Here is a 25,888-nt window from a genome sequence, read left to right on the forward strand (position 1 = left end):
ATGGGGACCAGCAGCTCTTGGCACTGCAGTCGAGCCTGGTGTGTGCTGTGCCCCATGGACAGCCCTGTGGTGCTCCTTTGAGCTCTGCACTAGCTCCTACTGCCGCTGCGCCCCATCCCTGGGGGCTGCTCTCCATCCATGTTGGCCGTGCAGGGTTGGGGGACTGAAGGCGACAGAGGTCCCTGGCCATGTCCTGGCTGGTGGTGGGCAGGGTGGGGGGCTGCTCCCTGCCAGTCCCTGCCAGCACGAGCTGTGGGGGGAGTTATCCGCTGCCCCAGATCCCGCTGCCGCTCCCCTGGGCACTAATACCCCCTGGTCAGCTGCCAGTTGCCACGGACCCAGCAGCTATAAAATGCCCAGGAGCAGCTCCCTGGCTTCTCTCCCTGCAGCATGGCAGCAACTCAGGGTGAGGGGAGCCCAGGACAAGAGCTGGAGGGCTATGGAGGGCCCTGGGGAGCCCTGCGGGGGTCCCCCCAAGCCCTGATGCCCTACCCCTGCCCTGTGCTGGGCGGCTACAGCCTGCTGCCACCACCCCTGAGCCTCCTGGCACCCCCGGTAAGTGCTGCACAGGGTAGATGGGATGCAGAACCCTCCTGGGACTGAGCTAGGGCTGTGGGGGGGGGCTGGGGTTGGGGCTGGGGACCTGCTGTTCTGGGTTCTCTGTATCCCCTGCACCTCCCCTTACACCCTCCTGCACCTCAGGACACCCCATGCCAGGCATGGGAGAAGATGAGGAGGGTCAGGACTCAGCTTTGCTCCTTCCCATGTGCAAAGGGCTGGGTTCCTCTGTCCCCCAGTCCCTGCCCTCTGGCTGAGGGTGCCCCTGTCCTGACACCCATTTGCCCCCTCCAGGTCTCTCCAGCCTACGAGGTGCTGCCAGGACTGGTATCCAGTGCTGGGCTCTGCCCACCCTGCTGCCAGCAGCGGCTGCCTGTGGAGCCGGGGCGGGCAAAGGTGGCAGCAGCACGGGAGAGCACTGGGGCATTGAAGGCCTGGCTGGCACGGCACCCCAGGAACCCCTACCCCAGCAAGGGGGAGAAGGTGATGCTGGCCGTGGTCAGCAGGATGAGCCTCACCCAGGTCTCCACGTGGTTCGCCAACGCCCGCCGGCGCCTCAAGAAGGAGAACAAAGCAGGATGGGCACCGCGGGGTGCCTCAGAGAGCGAGGACAGCGAGGGAGAGGGCACCACGCCAGGTGCCAAGCCTGGCCCTGACCCCAACCCCGTGCAGGATGGGTGCAGGGACGATCCCGAGCAGGAGCCAGGTCCTGAGCAGGTCACGGAGCACCAGAAACCCAAGATCTGGAGCGTGGCAGCAATGCTGGCATCTCCCGCCAGGGAGAGCAGGTCCCCCCCAGGGGTGCCAGCAATGCCGAAGCAGGGGTAGGGCTGGGGGGGATGCAGCAGCCTTCTGCGGGGGACAGGGGTGGTGACAGGACCTGGAGACTGCCTGGGAACAAGGAGAGTGGGCAATGGGGGCAGGGAGGGACGCAGGGCACTAATAAATGTGACTCTCTTGGACCTCCTGGTGTTGCCAGTTTGTGGTGGGGCTGGCAGTGGGGCGGTGGGCATGCTGGTGGGCGTGTAGGGAGGGCTGGAGGAGAGATGGACATCTCTACTGCCAGTACTGCTGTGGGCTGCCCCAGTCACCCCATGGGGCAGAACAGGTCCTGCCCTGAGCCCCTCAGGCTGCTGCCTCTCCCTGAAGCAGGACACCGCTCAGTGCCCAGCCAGGCTTCATGGGATTTACCAGCCCCTGGTGCCCGGGGTGGCTCCTCCACCCGACTTGGTGCCTTCCTGATTCTTCCTCCCCTTTCCCCTCCCTGGACATCCAGGGTCACCCCTGCGGCAAACTGGGTGTGGGGCTGTCACAGCGCTGCGCTGTGGGACAGAGCAGGGAGGCACATGCAGGGAGCATGGCACACAGTGGGTGTGGGAGGCGGCAGCAGTGCCCAGCCACTCGCTGCCAGGACCAGGCGCAGACCTTTTCCCCCCATTCCCCAAGGCCAAGCTGGTGGCTCTGTGCAGCCCCTGGGTGACAAGTGCAGCCTGAGGAGACTCCGGGAAGCAGAGCAGGGACCAGGAGCCCCGGGAAGGCTTGAACACAGGCAGGGTCTGCTTCTGACGTCCCTAAGAACCAGGAACCAGAGATCAGAATTTGCTCCTCTCGATAAAAGTAATGAAATGTTCTGGGTGCTGAATGAGTCCTTGCACAGCACAACACAGGGAGGTTAAATCAAGCCCGGGGGCTCTGCATGAAGACCACAAGACTACCAAACAGCTGCAACAACATCTGTACAACCCCAGCAGACCTCCCCCTGCTCCTGCCCTCCACGGACACAGCGGCGGCGGCGGCGGCCAGGGCAGGACTCACACGGGCGGGAAAGAAACACAGATGGGATGGGATGGGAGCAGCGCCGCCGGAGCGCGGTGCCATGGACACAGCTGTTTACATCTGGACACGGAGCCATGCCGGCCGCAGGAGCCCCCCCAGGTTCTGCCCCTCCTCCTGCCGGCGCCGGGCTGTGTCCAGCTGCCGGGGCCCCTCCGGCCGCGGCACTAAGCATCCATTCTTCCTTGGGTGGGATCAGTCCCCTGGTTGCTGCTTTGCTTTCAGCCCAGCGCCTCTCTGTTTCTTTCTGACGGAGGATGAGGGGGAGCTGAAGGTCTGACCTGGTCCCTTGAAGGCTGCAACGAGCTCCGGCGTGGGGTCCCTCTTGGCAAAGCCGGAGCTGTTCTGCCTGGGAAGGCAACAGGCACCCAGCATCTCCCCGTGGTCCAGGCGGATCTCCATGCTGTGGGTGACCCACGGGGAACACCTGGACCAAGGGACAACGCTGCAAGGTGCCCGAAGCTTCCCCGGTGCAGGTGCAGGGCTCGGCTGTGCAGGGTCAGGAGTGGGGGAACCCAAAGACCTCCCGGCACAGGCACTGGCAGAGGCTGTAGACGATGCAGAGGAGGAGGGTGGCGGGCACGAGGCTGACCAGGACAATGCCCAGGCTGTGGTGCTCGATGAGGAGGAGGTAGATGCCAAAGGGCAGGGAGCTGAAGTAGAGGAGGCAGAGGACGCCCAGGATGAAGTGGGGGACTGCTTGCCACCCCCAGGAGCGGCACTTCTGCGCGGAGCCATGGCAGGGCAGCACGGTCAGGCTGTCAGGGCGGTACAGCCGCACCACCTCCAGCCCGTTCAAGCTCTCTGGCAGGGCCACGTCCTCTGGCACCTCCAGGATGGTGACGACCACGCAATCAGGGCCAGGTGCGGGCTCCAGCACACTGGGGCAGAGCAGGACCTCAGGGGACCGGGAGGGACCTTGCTTCTTGGGCTTCTCACCGCCCGTCAGCAGCGCCAGCGCCTCACCATCGTCCTGCAGCCGCTGCACGTCCCCACCGGGCACCGGGCTGTGCTGGCGGCAGAAGGGACAGCGGAGCTGGTGGGGCGACGTGTCCCCCAGTGCCACCATCTTGTGCAGGCACCTGGTGCAAAGACGATGGCCACAGTGGAGCAGTTTGGGTCTGCGGGCGCGGGCATCGTAGCGGCTGTAGCAGATGGTGCAGTCCAGCTCCGGGGGCTTTGCCTGCAGCCCCTGCTCGCTATCCGGCTGGGCCATGCTCCCGGGGGGCTGCTGGGGGCCTGGGGACAGAGGGAAGGGGCTGTGAATGGGGGCTGAGGGGCAGGTTCTTAGGCCCTGCTGCACCCCATGGGCAGGCTCCTGGGCACCCCGAGGCTCCCCGGCAGAGTAGGACCGAGGGAGACTGGCACTGGCTGCAGCCCTCCTCCCGGGGCCAGCTCTGACCACCGGCTACTGGGGCTGGTTCCGGGCCTCGCCCCCGTCCCGGCTTCCGTGTGTGGGTGGGAGCAAGGAACGGGCCCGGCTGCAGGGCGGGGACCCAGCTCCCAGGTGGGTTCGGGTCTACCCTCCCCGTGCCAACGGCTTCCCCCGGGCGAGCTGGCACCGGACACGGGCTCTGCGGCTGCCGGGACCCTCCTCCCGCAGCACCCTCCCGTCCCCGGGCTCCAGAACGACCTTCCCGCCCCCAGCTCCCCGCATGGTACCTGCTCTCCGCTGGGGCTCCGGGGCGGTCGGCGGCCGTGGGTGGATGCCCGGGGCCCCGGGAGCCCCATGGAGCGGGCTGGGACGCGGTGCCCGCCGCGCTGCGGAGGCCGCCCCGGCGCAGGGGCCGGCGGCATCCCCGCGGCGTTGGCCTGGCAACGGCGAGCCGGAGGAAGATGCTCGGCCGCTGCGGCTGCCGATGCCGCTGCCGGTGCTGTGCTGAGCCCAGACCGGGCAGGATGGGGGCCACCCGCGCTGCGGGACACAGCCGGGATGCGGCAGGCACGGCAGGGGGGGTCGGTGTGGGTTCCTGCAGCCTCTCCGCTCCCGGGCACCCCGAGGATGCTCCTTCCCTGCCCAGTGGTCCCTGGAGTTCTGCAGCCCCCAGCCTGGCAGGCAGGGCAGCTGCAGAGCAGGGTTGTTACCCGAACCACTGCACCTGGGGAACCAGGGCCAGGGGCACCTGGGGGCTGCAGCACTTGCTAGAGCCAGACTGAGCACGGCAAAGTCCTTGGCATGTCCCTCTCTGCAGCTGGGTCTCTTCAGTCTGTGCCAAATCCACCCCCACCCCAGCTGCAGCCCTGGCAGGGGTGTTTCCAGGAGCCCCGAGGTGCAGCAGCCACCAGAGACATCCCCCCCTCCCAGTGCTGCAGGCAGGTTGGCAGTGCTTCTTCCTTCCCAGCATGGACAATGCAAACCTCTCTCCCTGTGCTGCCAGGCTGGAGGGCAGCAGCAATCGCTCACAGCAGGGGTTACAGGGGGGTCCTCACACAGATAGAGTCCACCCAGGGACATGTCTGAGCCCAGGTGCTGCAAGAGGGTTCAGCCCCTCTCAATGATAGGCTCACACCTTGCTGCCCTCAGCCCCCTCAGGACACAAGGCAGTGAGCTGTGCCTGTGAAGAAAATCCTTTTCCCTCCAGGCAGGGCCTTGCTCTATCCCCTGAGCTCCAGGAGCAGCCAGGTGCCTGCTGCCCACACCCTGAGGACCTCAGTGTGGGGCTGTGGCTCCAGCCCTCACCAGAGCAGCCCCCCGGGGCTGGAGGTGCTGGGGGCAGTGGGAGTGAAGGCCCTTCTAGGTCAGACCATCAGAGCTTCTATGCCAGGGGCCAAGCACCCTCCAGCTCCTGGTGTGACCTCAGCCCCCTGCCCTGTTCACACCTCCCACCATTCCCAGCTGTGCCCCCTGGCTGCCCCCCACCACTGCAGCCCTCCCCATGGCTCAGCCTGGCCTCGCTGACCATCCCTGGGCTTTGCCTTGGGACAGGCTCAGCCAGGTACTGCCAGGCACTGTGTGGTGGCCCTTGCAGAGTCTTGGTGGGAAGGGTTATGTCCTGCCTTGGCATCAGGCTGACCAGGGTGCCAGCAGTGGGCATCCTGACACTCCTCTTCTACCACCTCCTGCTTCATCCAGATAAACAAGATGTTCTAGAGCCACAGCCAGCCCACAAGGCTTCTTGGCCACCTTGGCCATAGCCCAGGGCAATAAAATGCTTAATGAGGTAACTGGGCATGGCCTGGGAGAGAGGCAAAGGGCTTGGTGAGGGTAGACTGGGTTGCTGAGGCTGATGGTGTCTCTGCTCACCTGCACTTCAGCAGCAGCCTGAAACAGGGCATAAAGGGAAAAAAGGCTTTCAAAACACTGCTTTCAGTGCCAGAGTTCCCAGCTGAGTCTCACTGAAGGACATTGATGATCTTGTCTGTTGTTGAAAGCATCCCTGGAGAGCTGTGGAGATGCCAGGAGCACATGGGGCTGGGCTGCTCCTGCCCACCACAGAGCACTGGCACCAGTGCTGCCAGCCCAGGGTGCCACGTGCACAGCTCCAGCTCACAAGTCACATCCTGGCTTTTACCTGAGAACCCTCACAACCCGTCTGAGCCGTGCCAGGAACGCAGCCCTGCAGGGTGATGGCATCCAGGCACTGCTGACCCTCCCTGGAGGCGTTTGACTGGATTCCATGGTGCCCTCCAGCCTGGCTGGAGGCAGCAGAGGGAAAACCAGGAAATTCCCAACTCCCAGACATCTGGCTTAGGGAATTATCACAGCTTTTAGCCCCCAGGAGCCACCCTCACCTTGTCAGGCCAGAAGAGATGGGTGGTGATGAACAATTCTTGAGTCCAATAGCAGGGACAGGATGAGATCGATGGAAGCTGGAGCAAGACCCAGCCAGGTAGGGAAGAGCTCTGCTCAGAGAGCCCCTGCTCACCACACACCCACCAGGGACTGGCTCTCCCCTCCATGCCAACTGGGGCTCTGTGCTGGTGAGGCTGGACCCAAACCCAGCCAGGTGGGGAAGAGCTCTGCTCAGAGAGCCCCTGCTCACCACACACCCACCCGGGACTGGCTCTCCCCTCTATGCCAGTTGTGGCTCTGCACTGGTGAGGCTGGACCCAGAATACAGCTCAGCACAGGCCACCCTCACTGGGCAAGAGGAGCCTGGAGAGCCCCAGAGTGGAGACCCAGTGAGGAAAAGCTGCCTTGTCCTGCCCTGAGGAGGCTGAGGGCAGTGGCGCTGCTCAGAGGGCTGTGATGGTGGTGAGAAGCCAAACTCCTCCTGCTGTGCAGCACACAGGGAACCAAGGGGGTGCTGGCCAGGCTGCTCTGGGGGATTCACAGCAGCTGTCAGGAAAAGCATTCACCAAGAGAAAGCAGCAGCGTGGAACAGGGTGGATCCGGGCTCCCGGACAGCCCTCCCCCTGGCATGCTGCTGCCAGCTGGGAGCGAGGGCAGGGGGCGGGCACAGAAGGAAGGGCAGAGGCAGGGGCAGAGCTGTAGGCTGGTTTTTAATGTCCCTAAGAACTAGGAAACAGAAATCAAAAATAGACTTTTTGCTCTTCTTGATAAAAGTAATAAAATGGTTAGCGGTGTTAAATTAACCCTTACAAAACACAACCCAAGGAGGTTAAATAAAGCCCCGGGGGGAGATGGGGGGCGGGAGAGGGGGGTGGGGGGGGAGGGGAGGGAGGGAGGGAGGGAGGGAGGGGCTCTGCATAAAAACCACGACGACTACAAAACCGCTGCAACAACATCTGTACAACCCCGGCCGGCCTCCCCCTGCGGCTGCCCTGCAGGGGCGCGGCGGCGGCGGCCGGGGCGGGACTCACACGGGTGGGAGAGAAAACACGGATGGGATGGGAGCGGCGCCGCCGGAGCGCGGCGCCACGGACACAGCTATTTACATCTGGACACGGAGCCGCGCCGGGGCCGGGCCGGCCGCAGGAGCCCCCCCCCCCCGCCGGGCTCTGCCCCTCCTTCTCCCGCCGGCTGCGGCTTGCCGTCCGTCCGTCCGTCCCCTCTGGCCGTCCTGCCGTCCTCCTGCCCGCGCCTGCGTCCCGGCTCTGGCCGCCCCTTCCCTGGGGCCGCCCTGCTCCTCCCGCGCGCCCTGTGCCGAGCCGCGGCTGGGCCTCCTCCGGTGCCCGCCGGCTGCTCCGGCCGCCCCGGGCGTGCAGTTCGCAGAGGAAGGCGGTGCCGTGGAGCTGCTGCCGTTGAGTCCCGCGGCGGCACCGCGCTGCCAGCAGTCTCCCCACCGCCCCGGCACAGCCTCTGGCTCCCCGGGCTGCGGCGCCTCCCCTGCTGCCTCGCACCTCTGCTCCCTAGTTGGGATTGGTCTCCCGGCTGCTGCTCTGCTCTCGGCTCAGCTCCCGCTCCTTGTCTGCCGTGGAAGAGGAGGAGGAGGATGAGGAGGAGGAGGATGAGGAGGAGCTGAGGGTCCGGCCTGAATGCTTGTAGGCTGCCACGAGCTCCTGCAGCCGCTCCGGGGTGGGCTCCCACTTGGCAAAGCCGGCGCTGTTCTGCAGGAAGAGCACGGCCGTGTTGTGCACGGCCTTGTAGTACATCTCCTCCCTGCAGGGGAAGACAAGAGGCACTCAGCAGCGTCCCCCCAGCCCTCCTGCCCAGAGTCACACACTGCACCCTGACCCCCTCCCCTGCATGGTGCTTAGGACAAGGTCCTCTTCCCTCACTCCTCTGAGTTCATCAGAGCAGTGCCAGGCAGCTCTGAGCAGAGGCTGAGCTTAAACAAAGGCGCCCAGGCTCTGAAGAGTGGAGCTGATGCCGGATCACCACCGCCCTCCACCAGCACCTGCTGGGACGCCGCTGTCCCTGCAGAAGAGGACTTGTCACAGTGAGCCTCCAGTTGCCTGACCTTGTTGCCTGGCCAGCAGACCGTGGCCAGCTTGTTGTGCTAAGATCAAGACCCCTTCCGCACGCTCTGCTTCCCCAAGTGACACCAAGCTGCTGCAGATTTGGCAGGGCAGGAAGTGTGGCTGGGCTGGCTCACCGGGTCCAAGGGCTGGCAGAAGGCACAGGGGATGGCACAGCACCCAAGTGTGACCTGCTCAGCCAGGACTTGTACCATGGACACCCCACCCACCAGCAACAACAGAAGGTGGAGCTCTCAACGCCGCCTGTGCCCGTCCCAGAAACCCCAGCGCCCAGGCGCCGCACCTTCCCTGCCCGCTCCCCGCTTCCCAGCCCTTCCAGCTGGGATGGTTCTGCCCTGTCCCTTCTCCCAGCAGGAGCTGGGATCACAGCCTACTTCTTGCAGACGTGCTGGGAGCCGCTGCGGTACTCGTGGTCGAAGGCCGGCAGGATCAGCTGGTGCCGCTTGAACTTGCTCTGCTCCATGCGGGTCAGGGCCGGCGTCGGGGGGTCCCGCCACTCGGGGATGAAGACGATGAAGGACAGAGGCTCGCTGGAGCTCTCCAGCAGTTTCTAGTTCAGCAAGAAAAAGGAAGGGTCTGAGCCCTGCCTGAGCAGCGCTGTAATCATGGAAACACTTCTGCTCCCAGATGGAGCTGCAGCAGCCGTCCCTGCCTCTGCCTTCCGTGGGGCGGAGAGGACCTCCCACAGCTCCCCAGGGGACAACGTACCTCAAAGTGAGAGACCATGGCATCCATCAGCTCCTCACAGAACGGAGGATTTGCCTCAAAAGAGCCACTTATAGGGAAGAAATCCAGGCAGGGGCTGGAGGAAAGAGGCAAAGAACCCCATCAGAGAGGCCAGAGCTCCAATCCTCACACCTGGGAACGCTCAGTGTCCTCAGAAGGAGCAGCCACACTCCCAGGGGCTGAGCCCCCAGCAGCACAGAGCCTGCCACTTCCAGCAGCAGCACCTCCAAATGCTCAGCGAGAGCTAAGGAGTGGGGGGCAAGAGGATGGGGCCAGACTCAGTGGTGCCCAGTGGCAGGACAAGGGGCAGTGGGCACAAACTGGAACCCAGGAGGTTCCATCTGAAAAGGAGGAGAAAATTCCTCGGTGTGAGGGTGCTGGAGCCCTGGAGCAGGCTGCCCAGAGAGGTTGTGTAAGTCTCCTTCCCTGGAGTTTCCAACCCCCCCTGCCCATTGTCATCCTGGGTAACCTGCTGTGAGTGATGCTGCAGGGCATTTGGCCTGGATGATCTCCAGAGGTCACCCCCAACCATGCTGGGATTTGGGGATTCTGTGACTGGTCATGGGGGACACAGCCCAGCTGCTCTCACTGATGGTGACTGAGCCCAGGAGGCTGCTCCAGGGCCCAGCTCTCCCGCTCCAGAAGCAGGGCAGCACTGGCAGACCCATGAACTGCAGCACTCTGGGGAGCAGATGCTCTAAGAAGGCTAATGGCACAGTGCCATTGTGGTCCCACAGCCAGCCTGTGCTCACTCACTGCCTTCAGGAAGCCCTGAGGTCACACTGCCCTGAGCAGATGCTCCAGCTCCAGCCCACCCCAGGTGCACCCACCCAGGCCCAGGGCAGGGCAGGGCACGGGACTCACCCCCTGGATCCGAAATACCCGTCTGTGTCCAGGAAGGCCGAGCAGTACTGCTTGAAGTAGCAGTTCAGGGGCGAGGCAAAGCACTCAAAACTCACTCCAAAGAGCTTGTGGAGGGCCTCGAAGACGTGCACGGGCAGCGCCCCCTGCAGCCCAGTTCCTTCGTACAGCCCCACACCGAACATCATCTGGGGGATCAAAGCCTGGTGAGTGCCTGCTGTGCCCAGTGCTCCCTTCACTCACCACAGGCCCAGGGCCCCTGGCCATGCACCCACTCCTCTAGGGATGCAAAGCCCCCCTTGGCCTTCCTCAAATTCCTGTAGATCCCCTGCATGTACCCTGGAATGCTCCTTAGATGCCTCATCCAGCTCAGGCCTCACAAACCAAGGGTCAATTCTCACAGCCTTCAGCTGGCCCCCAGAGTCAGGAACTACTGAAGGTCTCTTTCATTAACTTTTGTCTTTAGCCTCCCCCCTGCCAGGGTCTCCTGGCAAGGTGACAACCACTCCCCAGCCCACAGGCCTCTCCCAGAACAGCAGCAGCTTTTAAGCCCTGTTTTGCATCAGGCTCCTGAAGCTGTGGACCTCCCCTGGAGGAAAGACCTTGAGGTCTTCAGCAGAACCTTCATCTCCCTGCTGTCTCTAAGGCTTTCTGAAGCACAGCTGTGGTGAGACCTTACCTGATAGCGACGGAGAAGGCACCAAACCCTGGGCAGAAACTTCTCGAAGCCAGAGTCATCGATGCAGCTGTACCGATAGAGGAGCCACTGGAAGAGAAAGCCTGGCCATGAGCAGATCAACAAACACCAACATAAGGGGCACAGGTGATGAGGAGCTGGGGAGGCTCTGTGTAGAGGCACATCTGCTCCCACCATGACTGAGCTCCCAGGAGCCCTTTACCAGCGTGGATGACGGCAGCAGGCCAGCAGCGCTGCCTCGCCGCCAGCACGACTGCTCCTGCGGCACAGCACCCTGAAGGTGCTCCCAGCCTGGCTGGCCTCGGCTCTGCCGCTCTCAGGGCAGCTCCCTCTCTCAGCAGGGCATGCAGCACTGGCAGCCCACCCCAGGGGCAGAGGCAGCCCTCTATGCCAGCCCCCAGCCCGTACCAGCTTGCTGAAGTAGTTGCGGCTGACTTTGACCATCTCGCCCTTGTAGCGCACGCAGGCCACGTTGTTCTCCATGTGCATCTCCACGCTGGGCAGGGGTGGGGAGGGGATGGCCAGCCTCACTGGGTAGCAGTACACCAGCCTGTCCTGCACCTCAGGAGCTTCCACCTCAGCTACAGAAAATAAAGAGAAAGGCTGTGGTCAGAATAATCCTGGGACATCTGGGACAGATCTTCCTTCACCTCAAAACTTGCAGGGGCAGGAACAAGGCTAAAGAGCAGAGAGGTGTGTGTCCCCACCACAACCCGCCGTGGTGTCCTTCACAGATGTCACAGAGAGCTGCCTAGGTCCAGAGCTGATTCCCCAAACTCAATCCATCCCCCAGTGCTGCAGCACAGAGAGGAGACATTCCACAGTACTCCTCCATCTCTGACGCAGCACACTGCAAACTGCACACAGCCATCCCAGCACCACGAGGCACATCCAAGACCAGCAAAACACCTTTCATGTTGCCACTGTCATTGCTTCAGTCAAACCCATCCAAGGATTCCCAGGCTGTCAAGTGTAGGAGGCAAAGGAACCTGCCTGCCTCCTTGCAGTTACCCATCACTGACAGCAGGTCCAGCAGGAAAAGAGAGCTCATGGGAAAGACCAGTCAGAAAACATCACAAGTTCAGTCAGGTGGGAAGGCAAAAGCAAACTCAAGCAGCTGAAGGCAGACTCTGAGGTCCGAGGGGAGTCTGAGCAGAGCTGGGACCCAAGAAGGAAAAGAACTGCAGAACAGTGGTGAGGAGCAGGGACGGTGGCAGAAGGAAAGGTAGCCAGAGGCAGACAAGAGGGAAAAGAGAAAGGATGAACAAAAATCCCCTGCTGGGAAAGGAAGAAGGGTGCACAGCGAGATGCTGAGAGGCAGAGGAGTGCAGGAGCTGCTCAGACCCAGGAAACATGGCAAAGGAGAACATGTGGAGGAGAGAACCCTCAGCACTGGGGAGGGGACTGCCAGCTGTCCCTGGGAACTTAGGAGGAAGCAGAGCCAAAAAGCATGGTGCAGGGGAACCAACTGGTGCCCTGCTCAGCACGGGCAAGCTCCTGGCAGGCTGCTGCATTCTGACAGAACATGTCTGTGCCACCTGCTGCTAGGAGGACACCACCCCACTGCACAGGCACCTGTGTGAGTGCCAGCCGTGCCTCCTGTCCCAGGCTGGCCACTGCTGCTGTGGGCTCAGAGCTGCCCTCGCCAGGGGCAGCGGGGCTCGCACAGGGCCGGGCGGGCACAGGGCAGCCTCCCCACCCACCGGAGATGTTGTTCTCCTTGAGGATGGCCAGGTGCTTCTCCCGGATCCGCTTGACATACTCCAGGGAGATGTAGTAGATCTTGCTGCAGATGCCTTCCACGGAGTCCTTGGCTGCTGCGGACACGTGGGGCCCGCACTGCTTGCGCAAGTGCTCCAGGCGGTCCTGCGGGAGACAGCCAGAGAGCCCCTGCAGCACTGCCCCCTGCAGGGTCCCCACGCTGCTGCCACTCCCACTGCACAAAGCCAAAGGGGAGCAATCGCAGCCTCCCCCAGGAGGACCCTCGTGTGGCAGCAAGGCTCCCCCTCCGCGCCCCTCCCAGGCTCCCTGCACCCCTTGCAGGCGCAGCGGGGCACTGACCATGTAGTCCTCCTTGGAGGCGGAGTGGTCCCGTCGCAGCCAGCTGAAGGTGTCCTCCACGTTCCACTTCACTACCTTCCTGCTGTCTGGTGAAGCACTCCTGCACAGAATGGAGAAGCAAGACTGAACCCCCGGCATCCATCCTGCCACAGCTGCTTCCCATCAGCAGGGGAACACAGCTGCGGGCATTTCACCAAGTCCCAGCCTTGCCACTGTCCTTCAGGCCTCCTCCCAGACACTTCCATGCTTCAGGACTGCTGTGCTCCCTGTGCTACAGCAGAGGCAGGTGAAGCCTTTATCTTCTCACAGAAAGAGCCCATTCTGATCTTGCCTCTCCTTTTCTAACACTGGTGCTGCTGGGATCTTATGGCTCTAAGAAAACTCCCCTGTTAACAAGTGTTTACCTCTCCTACAAAGTGGCAGAACTGGTCAGAAAAACCACAGATGGAATAATAAACCCCTGTTCTAAGCTTGCTGCTCTCCAGCAGCAGTGACTGCCCAAGCACTCCTGTTCTTTGCTCAGGGACAAATGACAGGAGGCACTCTCTGCTCAGTGTTTGACAGGCTCCCACTCGCCTGCTTCTCCACACTGGCTCCCACTGTAACATGACCATCAAAAGCTGCCTCCTCCAGCGCCACTGTCTTCCCTCTGCAACTTCCCAGCCTGGCTTTCCTCAGCAAGAGGATGGCAGGCACTGCAGAAGGTGGGATGCAGCAGCCCTTCCCACCGTGAGAGCAGCTCCCACCTGGACTCGATCAGGCGCTTCGCCGCCTCGGCGTATTTGAAAAGCAGCCTCTTGGCCTCCTCCCGGAACTTGATTCTGGATAACCTGGGGGAAGGAAGGTTACATTCACAGGCATCAGCTCCACAGCTGCCAGGAAGGGAGGTCCAAGCCTGACATCAGCAGCACCCCACCAGCTCATCAGAGAATGCAGAAGGCAAAGCCCAGAAGGGCAGCAGCTGAAGCCCCGGGCCAGCCCAAGCCAAAGCCAGCCCAGCCCTGCTCTGCGTGGTACCTGATGGGAATGTCATTCATGATCTCTCTGAACATGGAAGGAGACACTACTGGCTCGCAGTCACTGGGCAGAAGAGGATCTGTCCCTTTATCCACCACCTTCCTCTCCAGCATCCAGCGGTTAAAGGACTCCCTTGGGGGGTCAATCCCTGGGGAAGCACAGAAGGGTCTCATCAACACCACAAAGAGCTGCCCAGAAGTTCTGGTAAGCATGGTCCCCTTGGAGTCCAGCCCAACCAGCTCACAACCAACATCACAGAGGCTACAGCCACCACCAGAAGACACCTCAGGGACAGGACAGAGGTAACCCAGGAGGAACCACAGGCCTGAGAGGATGCAGAAGGGGAGCCCAGAGGCAGCTCACCTTCCCTCTGCTGGCAGAGCTCGCGGTAGTGCTGCCGCAGCTTGAGGATGAGCTGGGACCGCAGCAGCTCCACCTCGGGGTGTGGAGAAAGCACTTCTGAGGGCGCCCTCTGCTTGATCACTGCGTTTGTCTGGATGTCCAGGTCCCAATACACCCTACAGCAGAAGCAAACGTCATCAGGAGGGCCAGACCCATTGGCTAGCTAGCAATTACTACTCCCAAAGCAGATGTTCCCTGGGCTGTTTCACCAGCCAGCAAACTGAACCTTGCAAAGGCAGCTGGGGGTGTTACACCCCTCAGGTTCCTCCCCAGTGACATCTGGAAAACCAGGTGTCTCTATGCCACCACCCAACGAAGAGAAATGGAGGCAACTCACTCAGTTGGTCGCAGGAGAGCTGCCTGCTGTTTGTCCTCAGGTGAGACACACCATGCCTTCAGGACAGAGGTTCCAGGGATACTGGGAGAGCTGGGGACTGGCTGGGCAGCTGCATTCCCTGGGACATCAGCCTGGGCACACAGGAAATGAAATTACTGCCCTGCAGAGCCAGGCAAAGGCAGAGCAGCCCAATGTTCCCAGCAGTCCCACAGCAGCACACCCCCAGGGCACCCCTGGGAGCACGTTTTGCCTGCTGCTGGCACAAGTTAACATGTACACACAAGCTGCTGTGCTACTATCTCCCAACTCCCACACTCCAGCTCAGGCTGGGAGCAAGGGCAACTTAGCAGGACCTGAGCCTGCAGCCAATTCTCTACCTTCCCAATGTCACAGCCTGAGTCAGGGCTGACCTTGCAGAGCGGAAACAAACCCAGGTCCAAGCTCCGGAGCCCCGAGATTTCAACTTAAACACCATCCTTAAGCCCATTTGTTTCACAGCACCAGACCCACCTTGGGCTTTTTGACACTGTTGCCACTGGCTGGAACCTCCTCAGAGAATCTCCTCTTCCTCTGCTTGCTCTCCACAGAAGCATCAATCACTCCACCTTCCAGCGGCATCGGCGCCGCGTTCAGTCCCAGCGGGTCCGACTGCGGGAGTCCACACAACCACAGCAGCAGCCCACGTTAGCTCCCTGGCCCCACCAGAGGCCAAACAAAGGTGACAAAGCCTCTTCACACCCACTCCACCACCCCAGACTCCCCTGAGGATGGAACTAAAGACACCAACACCCCCATCTGCACAAAGCCAAAATATTCTTTGCCAGCCCTGTTGACTGTTGGTGAGGAACACACGAGGAAGCGGAACGCAACTTGCCAGGCCTGGGAGTTCTTTCACTTGGCACAGCACTGCCTGAGCATGCACTTGGAGGAGCCTCTCCTCAGAACCAAGAAGGCTTGGTGAGGAGTTCTGAGGGTACAGAAGACCCTCTGAGGGTCGAGAAGCCCACAAGACCACCACGGCATCTGCCCCTGCAGAACATCCCAGGGTGGGCACAGCCCTCACTTACAATGACGTCGTGCTGCCCCAGCACAGGCATCTCCCACAGGGACTGGTTGGTGAAGCGGTTGAAGTAGTAGGGGCGATTCTCCCGCTTGCTCCAGCACTTCTCCCAGCCAGCCTGCACCAGCTCATCTGGGAAGACAGCCAGGGATCAGGAGAGGACAGCCCTCACCCCCTGCCCCTCAGGTGCCCGTGACGGCCACAGCACAGATACCGGAGCGCTCTCCCCTCGTCCCCCCTCCTGGCTGCCAGGGCCCTGCAGAGCCCTGCAGGGGTTCCCCAGAGCAGCCTCAGTACCTGGCAGGTCCTGCACCAGGCGCATGGGTTTGGGGGAGCTGGGCTGGTTCTGGTTGGAGGTGCCAGGTGAGTGACTCATGAGAGACACTTCCTCCGCAGGGCTTCCGTGATTCTCATTGGCCATTTCTTAGCAACTCCTCTAGAAAACACAGACACAAAGCCCAGGTCAGAGCAGCAGAGCCCCCAGATGCACTGGGCCTGCTCGGCTGCAGGGTCACGAGTTCACTCTGGCAGTTAAAAGGAGCTTGACTGGGGACACACTGAGCTCCTGAGCCCTGCCTTGTTCTCCCCACACAACCAGCTGGGAGCAACGCTGAGCTCCCAGCCAGGGAGCTCTTCAGGCCAGCACTCAAAAGCTCTTTCCAGCTACATGCCTGCCAGCAGTGCAGTGTCTGGTCCCACACATCAGGACGTGCACAGTGACGTGCACCCCCGTGGCACCACCCAACGCTGCTGGCCAGAGCTGAGCTGCTGCCCTGAGACAGCTTCCACCACCACTTACAAACCCAACTGCAGCTACTTGAAACAAAAGACTTTTAACACAAAAGTTCTGCTCTGTAAAGCAGCTCCAGTGCCTCACCAGGGGCAGCCTCTGGTTCAGAGCCAGTCATGAACCCCTGAATTCTTTCCATGGCATGGCCTGGGCTCAGGCTGGCTGCAAGGCCTCAGCGGCTGCTGGAGCCCTTCCTACTTTTTCATCTGCATAACAAGAGTTATGCAAAGAGCTGCTGAAACAATGAAAGCTCCTCTTAATCATAATTTAATGTTGCCAGCTGGAGAGGAAGAGCCAGGCTTTCCCTCCCTTAGTCACCACGTCCCCCGGGGAAGCTTCTGACACTGCAGACTGCTCCTCTCTGGCAGCCCTAAGCATGGGGGAAACAGGCTGGGGGGGAAACCAGGCACTCTGCATAAATTATCACCTCCCTCGGTTACTCAGCTCTCTTCAGGCTTCTGGAGACACCTTGCACTACACCAGAGGTGGGGCAGCAGCAGCAGCAGCACAGAAGTGTGTTTTTTAACTGGACACCAGGCTGCCCCAGCAGTCAGCTCCCCCCACAGATCATTTCTTCAGTGAAAACTCTCTCTGCTTTGGTTGGTAGTTACTGGAATTTATTCCCCTTCCCTCCCCTTCCTGGCCATAAAGCTCTGCTGCCTGGTTCAGAGGAGCAGGAGCCAAGGGTGATCACAGGGACTGGCTGAGGTGTCTCTAAGTACTGCTTGTGGAACGAGTGTGATACAGCTCAGGGCTGAGGAACTTGACCCTTTCAGCCTTGGGGAAGATGTTTCCATCCTTCCAGCCAGGGTGTGGAACAGTGTGGGACACAGCAAAGGCTGGGAACTTGGGGCAGAATGAGAAGGTAACAACCAAGCCACAGGTGGGAGACCTGCTGCAGAGCCCCAGTGCCACCAGGGACATTCACTCATGCAGCAGATGAGAGTTGTGCAATATTTGTTTACTCACACTTCCTCCTGAACTCCAAACCCTGCCATGCCCTCTACAGTCACCTTAGCTGCCAGAAAGGCAGCAAGGTCAGCCCAAGGGTGGCAAGGTCAGCACAGCAACAGGCAGCAGAAATAACCCAGATCAGAGCCATGCTGGAGCCATCACAAAGCACAGCAGAGCTGGGGGCTCAGGGCTGCAGGGCAGGAGCCCCACCAGGCAGCACTGCAGCTACAGCAGTTCATGAAGGATGTTTTGGACCTCTCCTCCTTAAATTAACAACTTATTTGCAGAGGCTGTGGCTGATGTGTCCTGCATGGTACAAACAGCACTTTACAAGTGAACTGGTGCATGCTGGTGGGACCACAGCTCCTGAGGGTGAGAGTTACAGACAGCACTGGGGATCAGGATCCTCCTAGACCCCCAGCTGCTCACATCAGCTGTCAAAAGGGGGCCACCAGCTCTGCCTTCTCCCACCTGTGGATAAACCACAGTGGTGGAAGCAGGCAAGAAGCTTTACCACTTGACAGCGCTGCTGAGAGTTAAACCGAAGTGCCTCGAAGTCTGGGACAAGGGGAAAAAAGCAAACTACCAGGGAACCCTGGCAGACAGAGCTCTGCTTTCATGGGACTGGCACTGGGGCTCGGCCAGCGCCGGGGATGCAGCATCTGCTGGTGGCTGAGGTGCAGTTGTTACAGACGTGGCGATGTGTTCAGTCCTCCCCGGCACGGCAGCACTGTCTGACCCTGCCCAGACAGCTCACAGCCTAGGAGCAGCGGCACGACCAGGGGCCGCGGCACGGGGAAGGAGACAACGGAGCAGGGCAGTGCAGCACACGGCAGCGTCGTTTGTTTCCATTTCGCCGAGGCGGGGTTTTACACAGGACAACGGCAAATGCCGACCGAGGAGAGCAGCGCCAGCCCCCCGGGACCCGGAAAGGTTCTCCCTCATCCCAGGACCGGGCTGCTGCAGGCGGCTAGGGGTCTGGCCCTCACCTCCTCCCACCGGCACGGCTCCCCTTCCCGGGAGCCCGGCTAGGCGGGACAAGCGCTGCGCCGAGCGCGGAGCTCCCGAGGCAGCACGCAGGCGTGCGGGGACCGAGGGGAAGCACGGGCGGCGCGGCGGCAGCTCCCGGGGCCTCCCTCCCCGAGGCGGTGACGGGACGGAGCTCCTCGGCGCGGCGGGCCGGGACCGGCGGGCAGCCACGGGCAACGGGGCCCAACGAGTGCGGAGCGGAGGCGGCGACGGCGACAAGTCTGCAGGCTGGACGGGAGGAGTCCGGGGGCACGGCCTAAGCGGGGCGGAGGCCCGGCGGCCCCACGCCTGGGCAGGCGAGTACTTACGGTGGCGGGACGTGTGGCCGTCACTCCGTGCTCGCCGCTGGCGCGCCGGGGCCGCATCCTCATAGCGGGGCGTCCCGCGCCTGGCCCGCGGGGGCCGCTGCGGAGACAGGAGCCGGTTACGGCGCGCCGCGGGGGAGGAGCCGCGGGACGCGCGCAGGCGCGGCGGCGGGACCGCGGCGGCGGCGGGAGCAGCGGGAGTGCGGCGACCAGCGCGGCCGGGGCGGGCGCGGCGGCAGCGCTCTAAGATGGCGGCCGCGGGCCTGCACCGCCTCCCCCTACGCCGCCCGCCCGGCCGCCGCCCGCCCTATCCTCCTTCTCCCCACCCAGGGCAGACGCGGGCCGCGCGGCAGCGCCGCTTACCTGGGCGTGAGGTCGGGGGCTGCAGGCACCGGGCACCGCTGTGTCTCCCGCCACCGCCCCACCTCCGCCTCGCCCGCCCCACCGCCGCCATCTTGCGCCGGGACCGCGGGCCGGCAGGGCGCATGTGCGGAGCCGCCCCGCCCTCGGTACTGCGCAGGCGCCACCGCTCGGCTCATGCGCGCTCCCTCCGCGCCCCCGCCCGCCCGCGGCGCGCCTGCGCCGAGCCGAGCCCGCTCTCGGGCCGTCGAGAACCGCATGCGCAGAAGGCGGAGCTGCGCCTTCGGCCCGCCGCCATCTTTGGTGCGGCGCGGCCGCGGCCGTCCCCAGGCGGCCCCTGCCGCTATTTCGGGCCGCGCAGTCTGTTATTGCGGCCCTGCCCGCCCGCCGCGGGCGGTTCCCGTCACTGGCAGGGCGCGGCCGCCGGCGGTCCCCACCAAAGGGGCCTTTGAAGTGAGGCGGCGCCGGGGCGGAGCGGGCGGACGGGCCCGAGGGCGGCGGCGGCGGCAGCAGCGCATTGATGTGCCGGCGGCAGCGGCGCAGCTGGGTGCCCGCAGCGGGGCTCCCTCCGCTCCCCGCCCACGCCTTAGCCTGCAGGCCGGCCCCTGCCCGCGGGCCACCCACAGCGCCGCTGCTGCTCGTGGGGCTCTCATGGCATCGTCGCATCGTTTAGAGACCATTAAAGTCACGAGTGCCCCCGTTACCCCGGCACTGCCAGGGCACACCTAAGCCATGTCCCTTTGCACCACGTCCCCGCGGCTTTGAAACCCACCCAGGGATGGAGACTCCACCACTGCCCTGGGCAGCCAGGGCCCGGCCTTCACAGCCCTTTGGGGGAAGGAATTATTCCTCGTGTCCAGCCTAAACCTCCCTGGGGCAACTTGAGGCTATTTCCTCTTGTCCTGTCACTTGTTCCTTGGAAGAAAAGACCAACCCCCACCTGGCTCCAGCCTCCTTTCAAGGAGCTGAGGGGAGCAATGAGGTCTCCCTCAGCCTCCTTTTTGCCGGGCTGCACACCCCCAGCTCCCTCAGCTGCTCCTGCCCAGCCCTGTTCTCCAGACCCTTCCCCAGCCTCATTGCCCTTCTCTGGACCTGCTCCAGCCCCTCAATGCCTTCCTTGGAGTGAGGCATCCAAAACTGAGGTCAGCACTCGAGGTGTGGCCTCACCAGTGCCTAGTGCAGAGGGACAATCCTTGGATGTGGCTACAGAGCTTCTCTTGGAGCAGCTCCTCGCCCTGTCCAACTGACAGCTCCCTGTTCAGGGCAGAATGTGGCCCACAGAGCCACCCGGTGCAGGCATAGTTCAGCTGCTGTGGTCAGTGGCGGCTGTGTGTGGTGGGATGGTTATGCTGGTGTGTGCCCAGCTGTGTGCCTGCCCCACACCCACGGTGGCACACAGGCAGCCACTTTCCTCCACCCTCCATAGGGATCACTCCCTTGCCTTGAGATTGGTCGCTGCTGCTGCTGGAGCCATCTGCACCCAGCACAGGGAGAATGCCGAGGGATGACGTGGGGGATACAGTCACTGGGTCCTGTCCCTGCTGGGCTGAGCCAGTTTTTGAAGGGGGCTGCAGGAAGCTGTGGGGCTGTCACCTCTGACCGTGGGGCCCTTTCCTGCCCTTTGTCTCCAGAGTGTCCCCACTGCCCAGCTTTCCAAGGAGCTTCCTGTCTTCCCAAACAGCAGCTTGACCTGCTCCATCCCAAAGTCCTGCCCTCTGCTCCAAGGGCGCCCGGGTCAGTGTAACGAGCTGATGCTGGCAAAGCAGTTCTGGAGGGTAAGTGCTGTGTAAGCACTCAGGCTCCTGAGGCTCCCTGTGTCTGGCACGCCAGCCCCACACAGCCTGGCTTCACTGCCCCACAGAGCTGGCAACTGCCCCGAGCACAAGTGCTGGCTCACGCCAGCCCCTTGTTGTGTGGGCTGGGGCGAGAAAGAGCTGCACAACCTTCATCCTCCAGGTGGGGAGGGTCAAGCAGCCAAAGTAGGTGGTGAGGGCAGGGGTAGCCCCTTGGCTGTGCTCCCACAAGTCTCTGAGAGCCCTCTGAGAGGAAGCCCTGTCCTGAGGAGCTGCATGTGCCCTCTGTGAAGGGAGCTAGCAAAGGTGGGATGGAGCAAGATGGCAGCGTGGGCACTGCTGAGGACCTTGGCAAGCACCTCTCACAGGGCCGTTAACCCTGGTGCCTGCCGGGCTGCCAGCAGCAAGCTGAGCGAGTCCAGGCAGAGTGCCTCATCCCGCAGACCCCAAGCTGCCCAGGTTGTGTCAGCGGCTGTTGGAGCAGCATTGAGGATCTGTCACCCTCTCTGCCAGGGGTTTATGCCACAAACTGGCAAAACCAGCCTCCAGCAGCACCCCTGCAAGCAGGGCAGCAGGTGGCTGGGGGAGCTTCATAGCACGGACCGGGGGGAGCCGCCTGACATGGTGGACCCCTCAGCCTCGGTTTGCATGTGTGCCCCTTGCAGGGCCGAGGAGCCCCCGGGGCCGTGGAGCATGGCCGTGTGCAGGATGTGGGGAGCTGTGTTTGCGCTGGCAGAGGAAGGCTGCGTGATCAGCCCGGAGTGAGCGACCTGCTGTGCTCTGCCCGTGCTGGCAAGTGGCCGGGGCTCAGCCTGCTTGAGATCTGCATCCTCCCCGTCCCATCCTGCTGTCTCCTCCCAGCTTGTGGGCTCGAAAGGAGTGGCAGCTGGTGGGATATATAAAGGCAGGGGAACCTCCTCCAGCTCAAAAGAAACTCCTGGAGCTACTGCTGTCCTCCCTCCCTCCTTCATGTGATTCAGCTTCTCCCCACCACACGAGCCTCACCGTGAGTACCCCAGGCTGAGACACCACTGCGTGGGTGAACCCCAGGGCCGAAGGGAAGGATTGCAGCTGTGGGCCCTGGGCAGGAAGGTTCCCATCCCCCACCCAAGAGAACCGAGGGGGCAGCGCTGCATGGGGAGCCCAGTCTGGCCAGGAGCTCTGGGGGTGTGGGATGGGGAGGCCCCAGCTCCAGCGTGGGCAGGCAGCACATGTCTGTGGGATGGCCCCACAGGAGAGTGCTCCCTCCCCCACAGAGTGCTGAGTTCCCTGCTGCAGCAGCAGTTTTGGGTGTGTGCAGGGCAGGGTGGGACTTGAGGGTCCCCTCAGGGCATGTGAGACTCCCTGGGCCCCACGGGATCTGTGCTGGGGGCTTTGGCACAGCACCCGGGGGTGGGACTGTGCCACTTGTAGGCTGTTGGTCCCTGGATGTTTGGGCAGTGGGAATCTGGGCAGCGCCAGGGGTTCTGGACTGCAGGGAACAGTGGTGCCATGGGATGTTCCTCCAGGCCAGGGCTGCAAGAACATCTGGACAGCAGCCACCTCCTCTGGGGGTGTCCCTGTGTCCCCCTCCAGGCCAGCTCATGCTGACCCTGCTACCTCCCTCCAGGTGTGAGATGGCTGCCGGCAGCTGCCTCCTCCTCCTCCTCCTGCCCTGCCTGGCGATGACCTCACACAGCACCCCCGGCTGCAGGATCCGGATAACCTCCAAGGGGCTGGATCTGGGTAAGGGGCTGGATGGGACCCCACTGCTGTGGCCTGGCTAAGGGGCTGGCTGGGGTGCTGCTCTTGGGCTCTGCAAGCAGGATGAGGCTGGTGGCTGGAACCCTGCACTTGGGGCCGGCGGGAGGGGAGCTGGTGGACTCGGGAGGGTAGTGCTGGGAGGGTGGCAGGGCCTGGCTGCAGCCAGCCCAGGCTCGCTCTGCTTTGCAGTGAAGCAGGAGGGGCTGCGCTTCGTGGAGCAGGAGCTGCAGAACATCACAATGTCCGACCTGCACGGGCAGGAGGGGCAGTTCCACTACAACATCAGCCAGTGAGTGCTGCCTGCTCCCTCTGCACCCAGCCCCGCGTCCACCTGTGCGTCTGACCCTGTCCATTCCCTCCCCTGCAGGGTCAAGGTGACAGACCTGCAGCTGGCACTTTCTGACCTGCACTTCCAGCCTCAGCAGCACCTTGCCTTCAACATCAACAATGCCTCCATCAGCCTGCGCTTCCGCAGGCAGCTGCTCTACTGGTTCTTGTGAGTTGCCTCCTGCTCCCCGGTCGGCCCCACAGCCAGGCTGCAGCCTCTGCTCTGGGTGCCTGGAGCTGCCAGTGGCTGCCTGCTCCTCTCATCTGCTCTCCTCGCTTCCAGCTATGACATTGGGTCCATCAACGCCTCTGCAGACGGCGTCCACATCCACACGGTGCTGCAGCTGGCCAAGGACAAGGCTGGGCGCCTGAAGATCTCCAACATGAGCTGCGAGGCCTCCATCGCCAGGATGCACGCAGGCTTCTCCGGCACGCTGCGGTATGCCCGACCCCACCACGGCCTCTGCCCAGTTCCCTGAGCCCCCTTCCTGCACCCTCAGGCCTTCCCCAGCCCGGGCTGGTGTGCTCCCAAGGGCACGGATGGACAGGGCAGGACACAGAGCTGCTGTTGTGTCCCACAGGAAGGTCTATGAGTTCTTGAGCACCTTCATTGTCACTGGGATGCGCTACCTCCTCAGCCAGCAGGTACGGCTGAGAACTGGGCGATGGAGCCTGGGGGAGCCTGGCTGTGCCCTGGCCTGCAGCAGGAGGGTCTGACTCCAGGGAGGCTGGAGGAGGGTCCAGGTCCTCACGATGACCTGGAAGCAATCCTCTTCTTAGCCCAGTCCTGCATCTTTCAGATCTGCCCATCCCTGGAGCACGCCAGCCTGGTGCTGCTGAACTCCTTGCTGGATACAGTGCCTGGTGAGTGCTACCCTGGGGAGGGCAGAGCTGGGCATTAGCCTGCTGGGCAGCCCCCAGGCTTGACCTCTGCAACACCTCTTCCCTGGCAGTGAGGAGCTACGTGGATGAGCACATCGGGATTGACTACTCCCTCCTGCAGGATCCAGCTGTCTCCACAGACACCCTGGACCTGGACTTCAAGGTGAACGCTGGATCCTGCCCTGCTGACCTTCCTAGTGCCCGTGGGAGCAGCTGTGCCAGCCTGCATGCCGGGCACCACAGAGTGGGCAGGGGGGACTATGCTACTGCTGCAAAAACCTCTCCTGCTCCTGGCACAGGGCATGTTCTTCCCCCGTGCAAGAGAGAACCAGGAGCTGGAGAACCACGCGGTGGAGCCGGTGATCAAGGAGACCGAGCGCATGGTCTACGTCGCCTTCTCGGAGTACTTCTTTGACTCAGCCATGCAGGCTTACTTCCAGGCGGGTGTGCTGGCCATAGAGCTCCAGGGGGAGAAGGTAAAGTCCTGCAGCATGCCTGGTTAGCAGGGGCCTGCTGCCAGGCTGGTGCCACCCCGGGAGCAGCTCTGGCAACCACTTGCTTACCCCGCAGCGGTTTGTCCTCTCTGCAGATACCCAAGGACCTGGAAGTTTTGCTGAGAGCCACCTTCTTCGGGACCATCTTCATGCTGGTGAGAGGAGCATGCAGCCAGGGCAGGAGGGACAGGGGACCTCTGAGGCAGAGTGCAGCCCTGCCTGGCTCTGTGGCCCTTGTCTCACCTGCCCTCCGCAGAGCCCCACGGTGGACGCTCCCCTGCAGCTGGTGCTCCAGGTGTCGGCTCCACCACGCTGCACCATCAAACCTTCGGGCACCTCCGTCTCTGTCTCTGCCTTCCTCAACATCTCCATGGTGCCACCGGGCCACCCTCCTGTCCAGCTCTCCAGCATGGTCCTGGTGAGCTCTGGGAGGGGTGCCAGGGGCTGGGGCTCCCCATACAGCCACCTGGCACACATGGCAGGAGCATTTCCCACTTAGCACGGGAGGGCTCTGGTAGCCCAAAGCCTGGCCAGCTGCAGTTCAGCCTTCTCCCTCCCTAGGAAACCAAGCTGAGTGCCAAGGTGTTTCTGCAAGGGAAGGCACTGCGCATGCAGATGGACCTGAGACGGTAGGGCCTGTGCCAGGACCCTGTGGGGGCTTTGGGAGGGACCCCCCAGCACCTCCCTCACATTACTTTCTCCTTGTAGGTTTCGCATCTACTCCAAGCAGTCGGCGCTGGAGTCGCTGGCGGTGAGTGGGCTTCTGCCACCCAGTTGGGCCTTGGGGAGGGTTGCACAGGGCAGAGCCCCTCTTCTCACCCACCCCCTGCCCTGCAGCTCAGGCAGGCCTGCAGCCACTGCCACCACACTCACCCATGCTCCTCTCTTCACAGCTCTTCTCACTGCAGGCCCCACTGAAGACCCTGCTGCAGCTGACCATCATGCCCATCATTAACGGTAGGCACCGGCACTGCCTGCACACCACGGGCAGGGCACAGCAGCACTCAGCTTCACCACACCTCTCCTTTCCCCACAGAGAGGACTAAAAACGGGGTGCAGATCCCACTGCCCGAAGGCATGGACTTCACCAAGGAGGTGGTCACCAACCACGCGGTACGTGGTGGGATGGGGACAGCCCAGGCCCTCGCAGCAGACACAGGGCTTGTGTCACACCCAGCCCTGTGCCCATCCTCTCCCCTTACAGGGATTCCTCACGGTGGGAGCTGACCTCCACTTCTCCAAGGGGCTGCGGGAGGTGATCGACCAGTACCGGACAGTGCCCACTGTCCCCCCTGCCACCAGCGCCCGGCCTGCAGAGCCCAGCCTGGGCCCCCACCAGCTCTAGCTCTGCTCCCTGCTTCCTCCTGCACCCGGACCGAGGGCAGATCCCGGGCTGGACCCGTAGGATGTAGGTAGGCAGCAGCTTCCCTGGTACCAGGAGCACATCTGTTGTGCCCTGGGGGGTAGCAGCAAGGTGGAGACAGCTGCTCTGGGAATCCCTGCTGCACCCCTCCTCCCCCGACTAATAAACCACTTGACTCCGACCCTCATGGCATCGTTGCTTGCAGGATGTGCCTGTGCCAGGCTGGATCAGGGAGCTGCCAGGACGTGGGGGACAGGGAACAGATCCCCAGGCACAGGGACTCAGAGGCAGACACAGCTCAGGCTGCTGGCAGAGGGGCTCAGGGCGGCTGCTCAACTCATTGTTCTTGGGGGAGGCTCAGTTCCAGGCCTCAGTGCTCCCCTGCAGAGAGGAGGGCAGTGGCTCCACTTTGGCACTCATTTTCTGCAGGATCCTTGTCATGCAGAGAGCAAAGTGCAGCAGAACAGTGGGTG

At 62.7% G+C, this 25,888-nt stretch overlaps 4 protein-coding genes across 4 annotated transcripts; 2 read left to right on the forward strand and 2 right to left on the reverse strand.

Moving 5' to 3' along the window:
- The first annotated feature begins 692 nt into the window (after nucleotides 1–692).
- LOC104301478 (iroquois-class homeodomain protein IRX-5) lies at nucleotides 693–1,386 on the forward strand. Its single transcript, XM_054173359.1, has one exon. The coding sequence runs from the start codon at nucleotides 730–732 to the stop codon at nucleotides 1,384–1,386; it is 657 nt and encodes a 218-aa protein (XP_054029334.1). The 5' UTR covers nucleotides 693–729.
- Nucleotides 1,387–2,702: 1,316 nt separating this feature from the next.
- On the reverse strand, nucleotides 2,703–4,228 carry LOC104301477 (E3 ubiquitin-protein ligase RNF182-like). Its single transcript, XM_054173624.1, has 2 exons — nucleotides 4,054–4,228; nucleotides 2,703–3,630 (listed from the first exon to the last, which is right to left on the reverse strand). The coding sequence occupies exon 2, from the start codon at nucleotides 3,605–3,607 to the stop codon at nucleotides 2,891–2,893; it is 717 nt and encodes a 238-aa protein (XP_054029599.1). The 5' UTR covers nucleotides 3,608–3,630; nucleotides 4,054–4,228; the 3' UTR covers nucleotides 2,703–2,890.
- A 3,202-nt stretch (nucleotides 4,229–7,430) lies between these two features.
- Nucleotides 7,431–18,940, reverse strand: PCIF1 (phosphorylated CTD interacting factor 1). Its single transcript, XM_054173560.1, has 17 exons — nucleotides 18,817–18,940; nucleotides 18,457–18,553; nucleotides 15,673–15,811; nucleotides 15,383–15,507; nucleotides 14,826–14,963; nucleotides 14,316–14,446; nucleotides 13,940–14,094; nucleotides 13,577–13,724; nucleotides 13,306–13,389; nucleotides 12,560–12,659; nucleotides 12,202–12,364; nucleotides 10,907–11,079; nucleotides 10,481–10,567; nucleotides 9,805–9,989; nucleotides 8,923–9,016; nucleotides 8,589–8,764; nucleotides 7,431–7,894 (listed from the first exon to the last, which is right to left on the reverse strand). Exons 3-17 carry the CDS (start codon nucleotides 15,794–15,796, stop codon nucleotides 7,645–7,647), a joined length of 2,133 nt encoding a protein of 710 aa, XP_054029535.1. The 5' UTR covers nucleotides 15,797–15,811; nucleotides 18,457–18,553; nucleotides 18,817–18,940; the 3' UTR covers nucleotides 7,431–7,644.
- A 2,355-nt stretch (nucleotides 18,941–21,295) lies between these two features.
- On the forward strand, nucleotides 21,296–25,589 carry PLTP (phospholipid transfer protein). Its single transcript, XM_054173465.1, has 16 exons — nucleotides 21,296–21,612; nucleotides 22,216–22,331; nucleotides 22,539–22,638; nucleotides 22,717–22,845; nucleotides 22,960–23,115; nucleotides 23,258–23,321; nucleotides 23,477–23,540; nucleotides 23,630–23,721; nucleotides 23,858–24,034; nucleotides 24,148–24,207; nucleotides 24,309–24,470; nucleotides 24,614–24,681; nucleotides 24,761–24,803; nucleotides 24,961–25,009; nucleotides 25,089–25,165; nucleotides 25,257–25,589. Exons 2-16 carry the CDS (start codon nucleotides 22,223–22,225, stop codon nucleotides 25,395–25,397), a joined length of 1,491 nt encoding a protein of 496 aa, XP_054029440.1. The 5' UTR covers nucleotides 21,296–21,612; nucleotides 22,216–22,222; the 3' UTR covers nucleotides 25,398–25,589.
- The last annotated feature ends 299 nt before the right edge of the window (nucleotides 25,590–25,888 follow it).

Source organism: Dryobates pubescens, chromosome 26, assembly GCF_014839835.1.
Source record: "Dryobates pubescens isolate bDryPub1 chromosome 26, bDryPub1.pri, whole genome shotgun sequence".
Taxonomy (NCBI): domain Eukaryota; kingdom Metazoa; phylum Chordata; class Aves; order Piciformes; family Picidae; genus Dryobates; species Dryobates pubescens.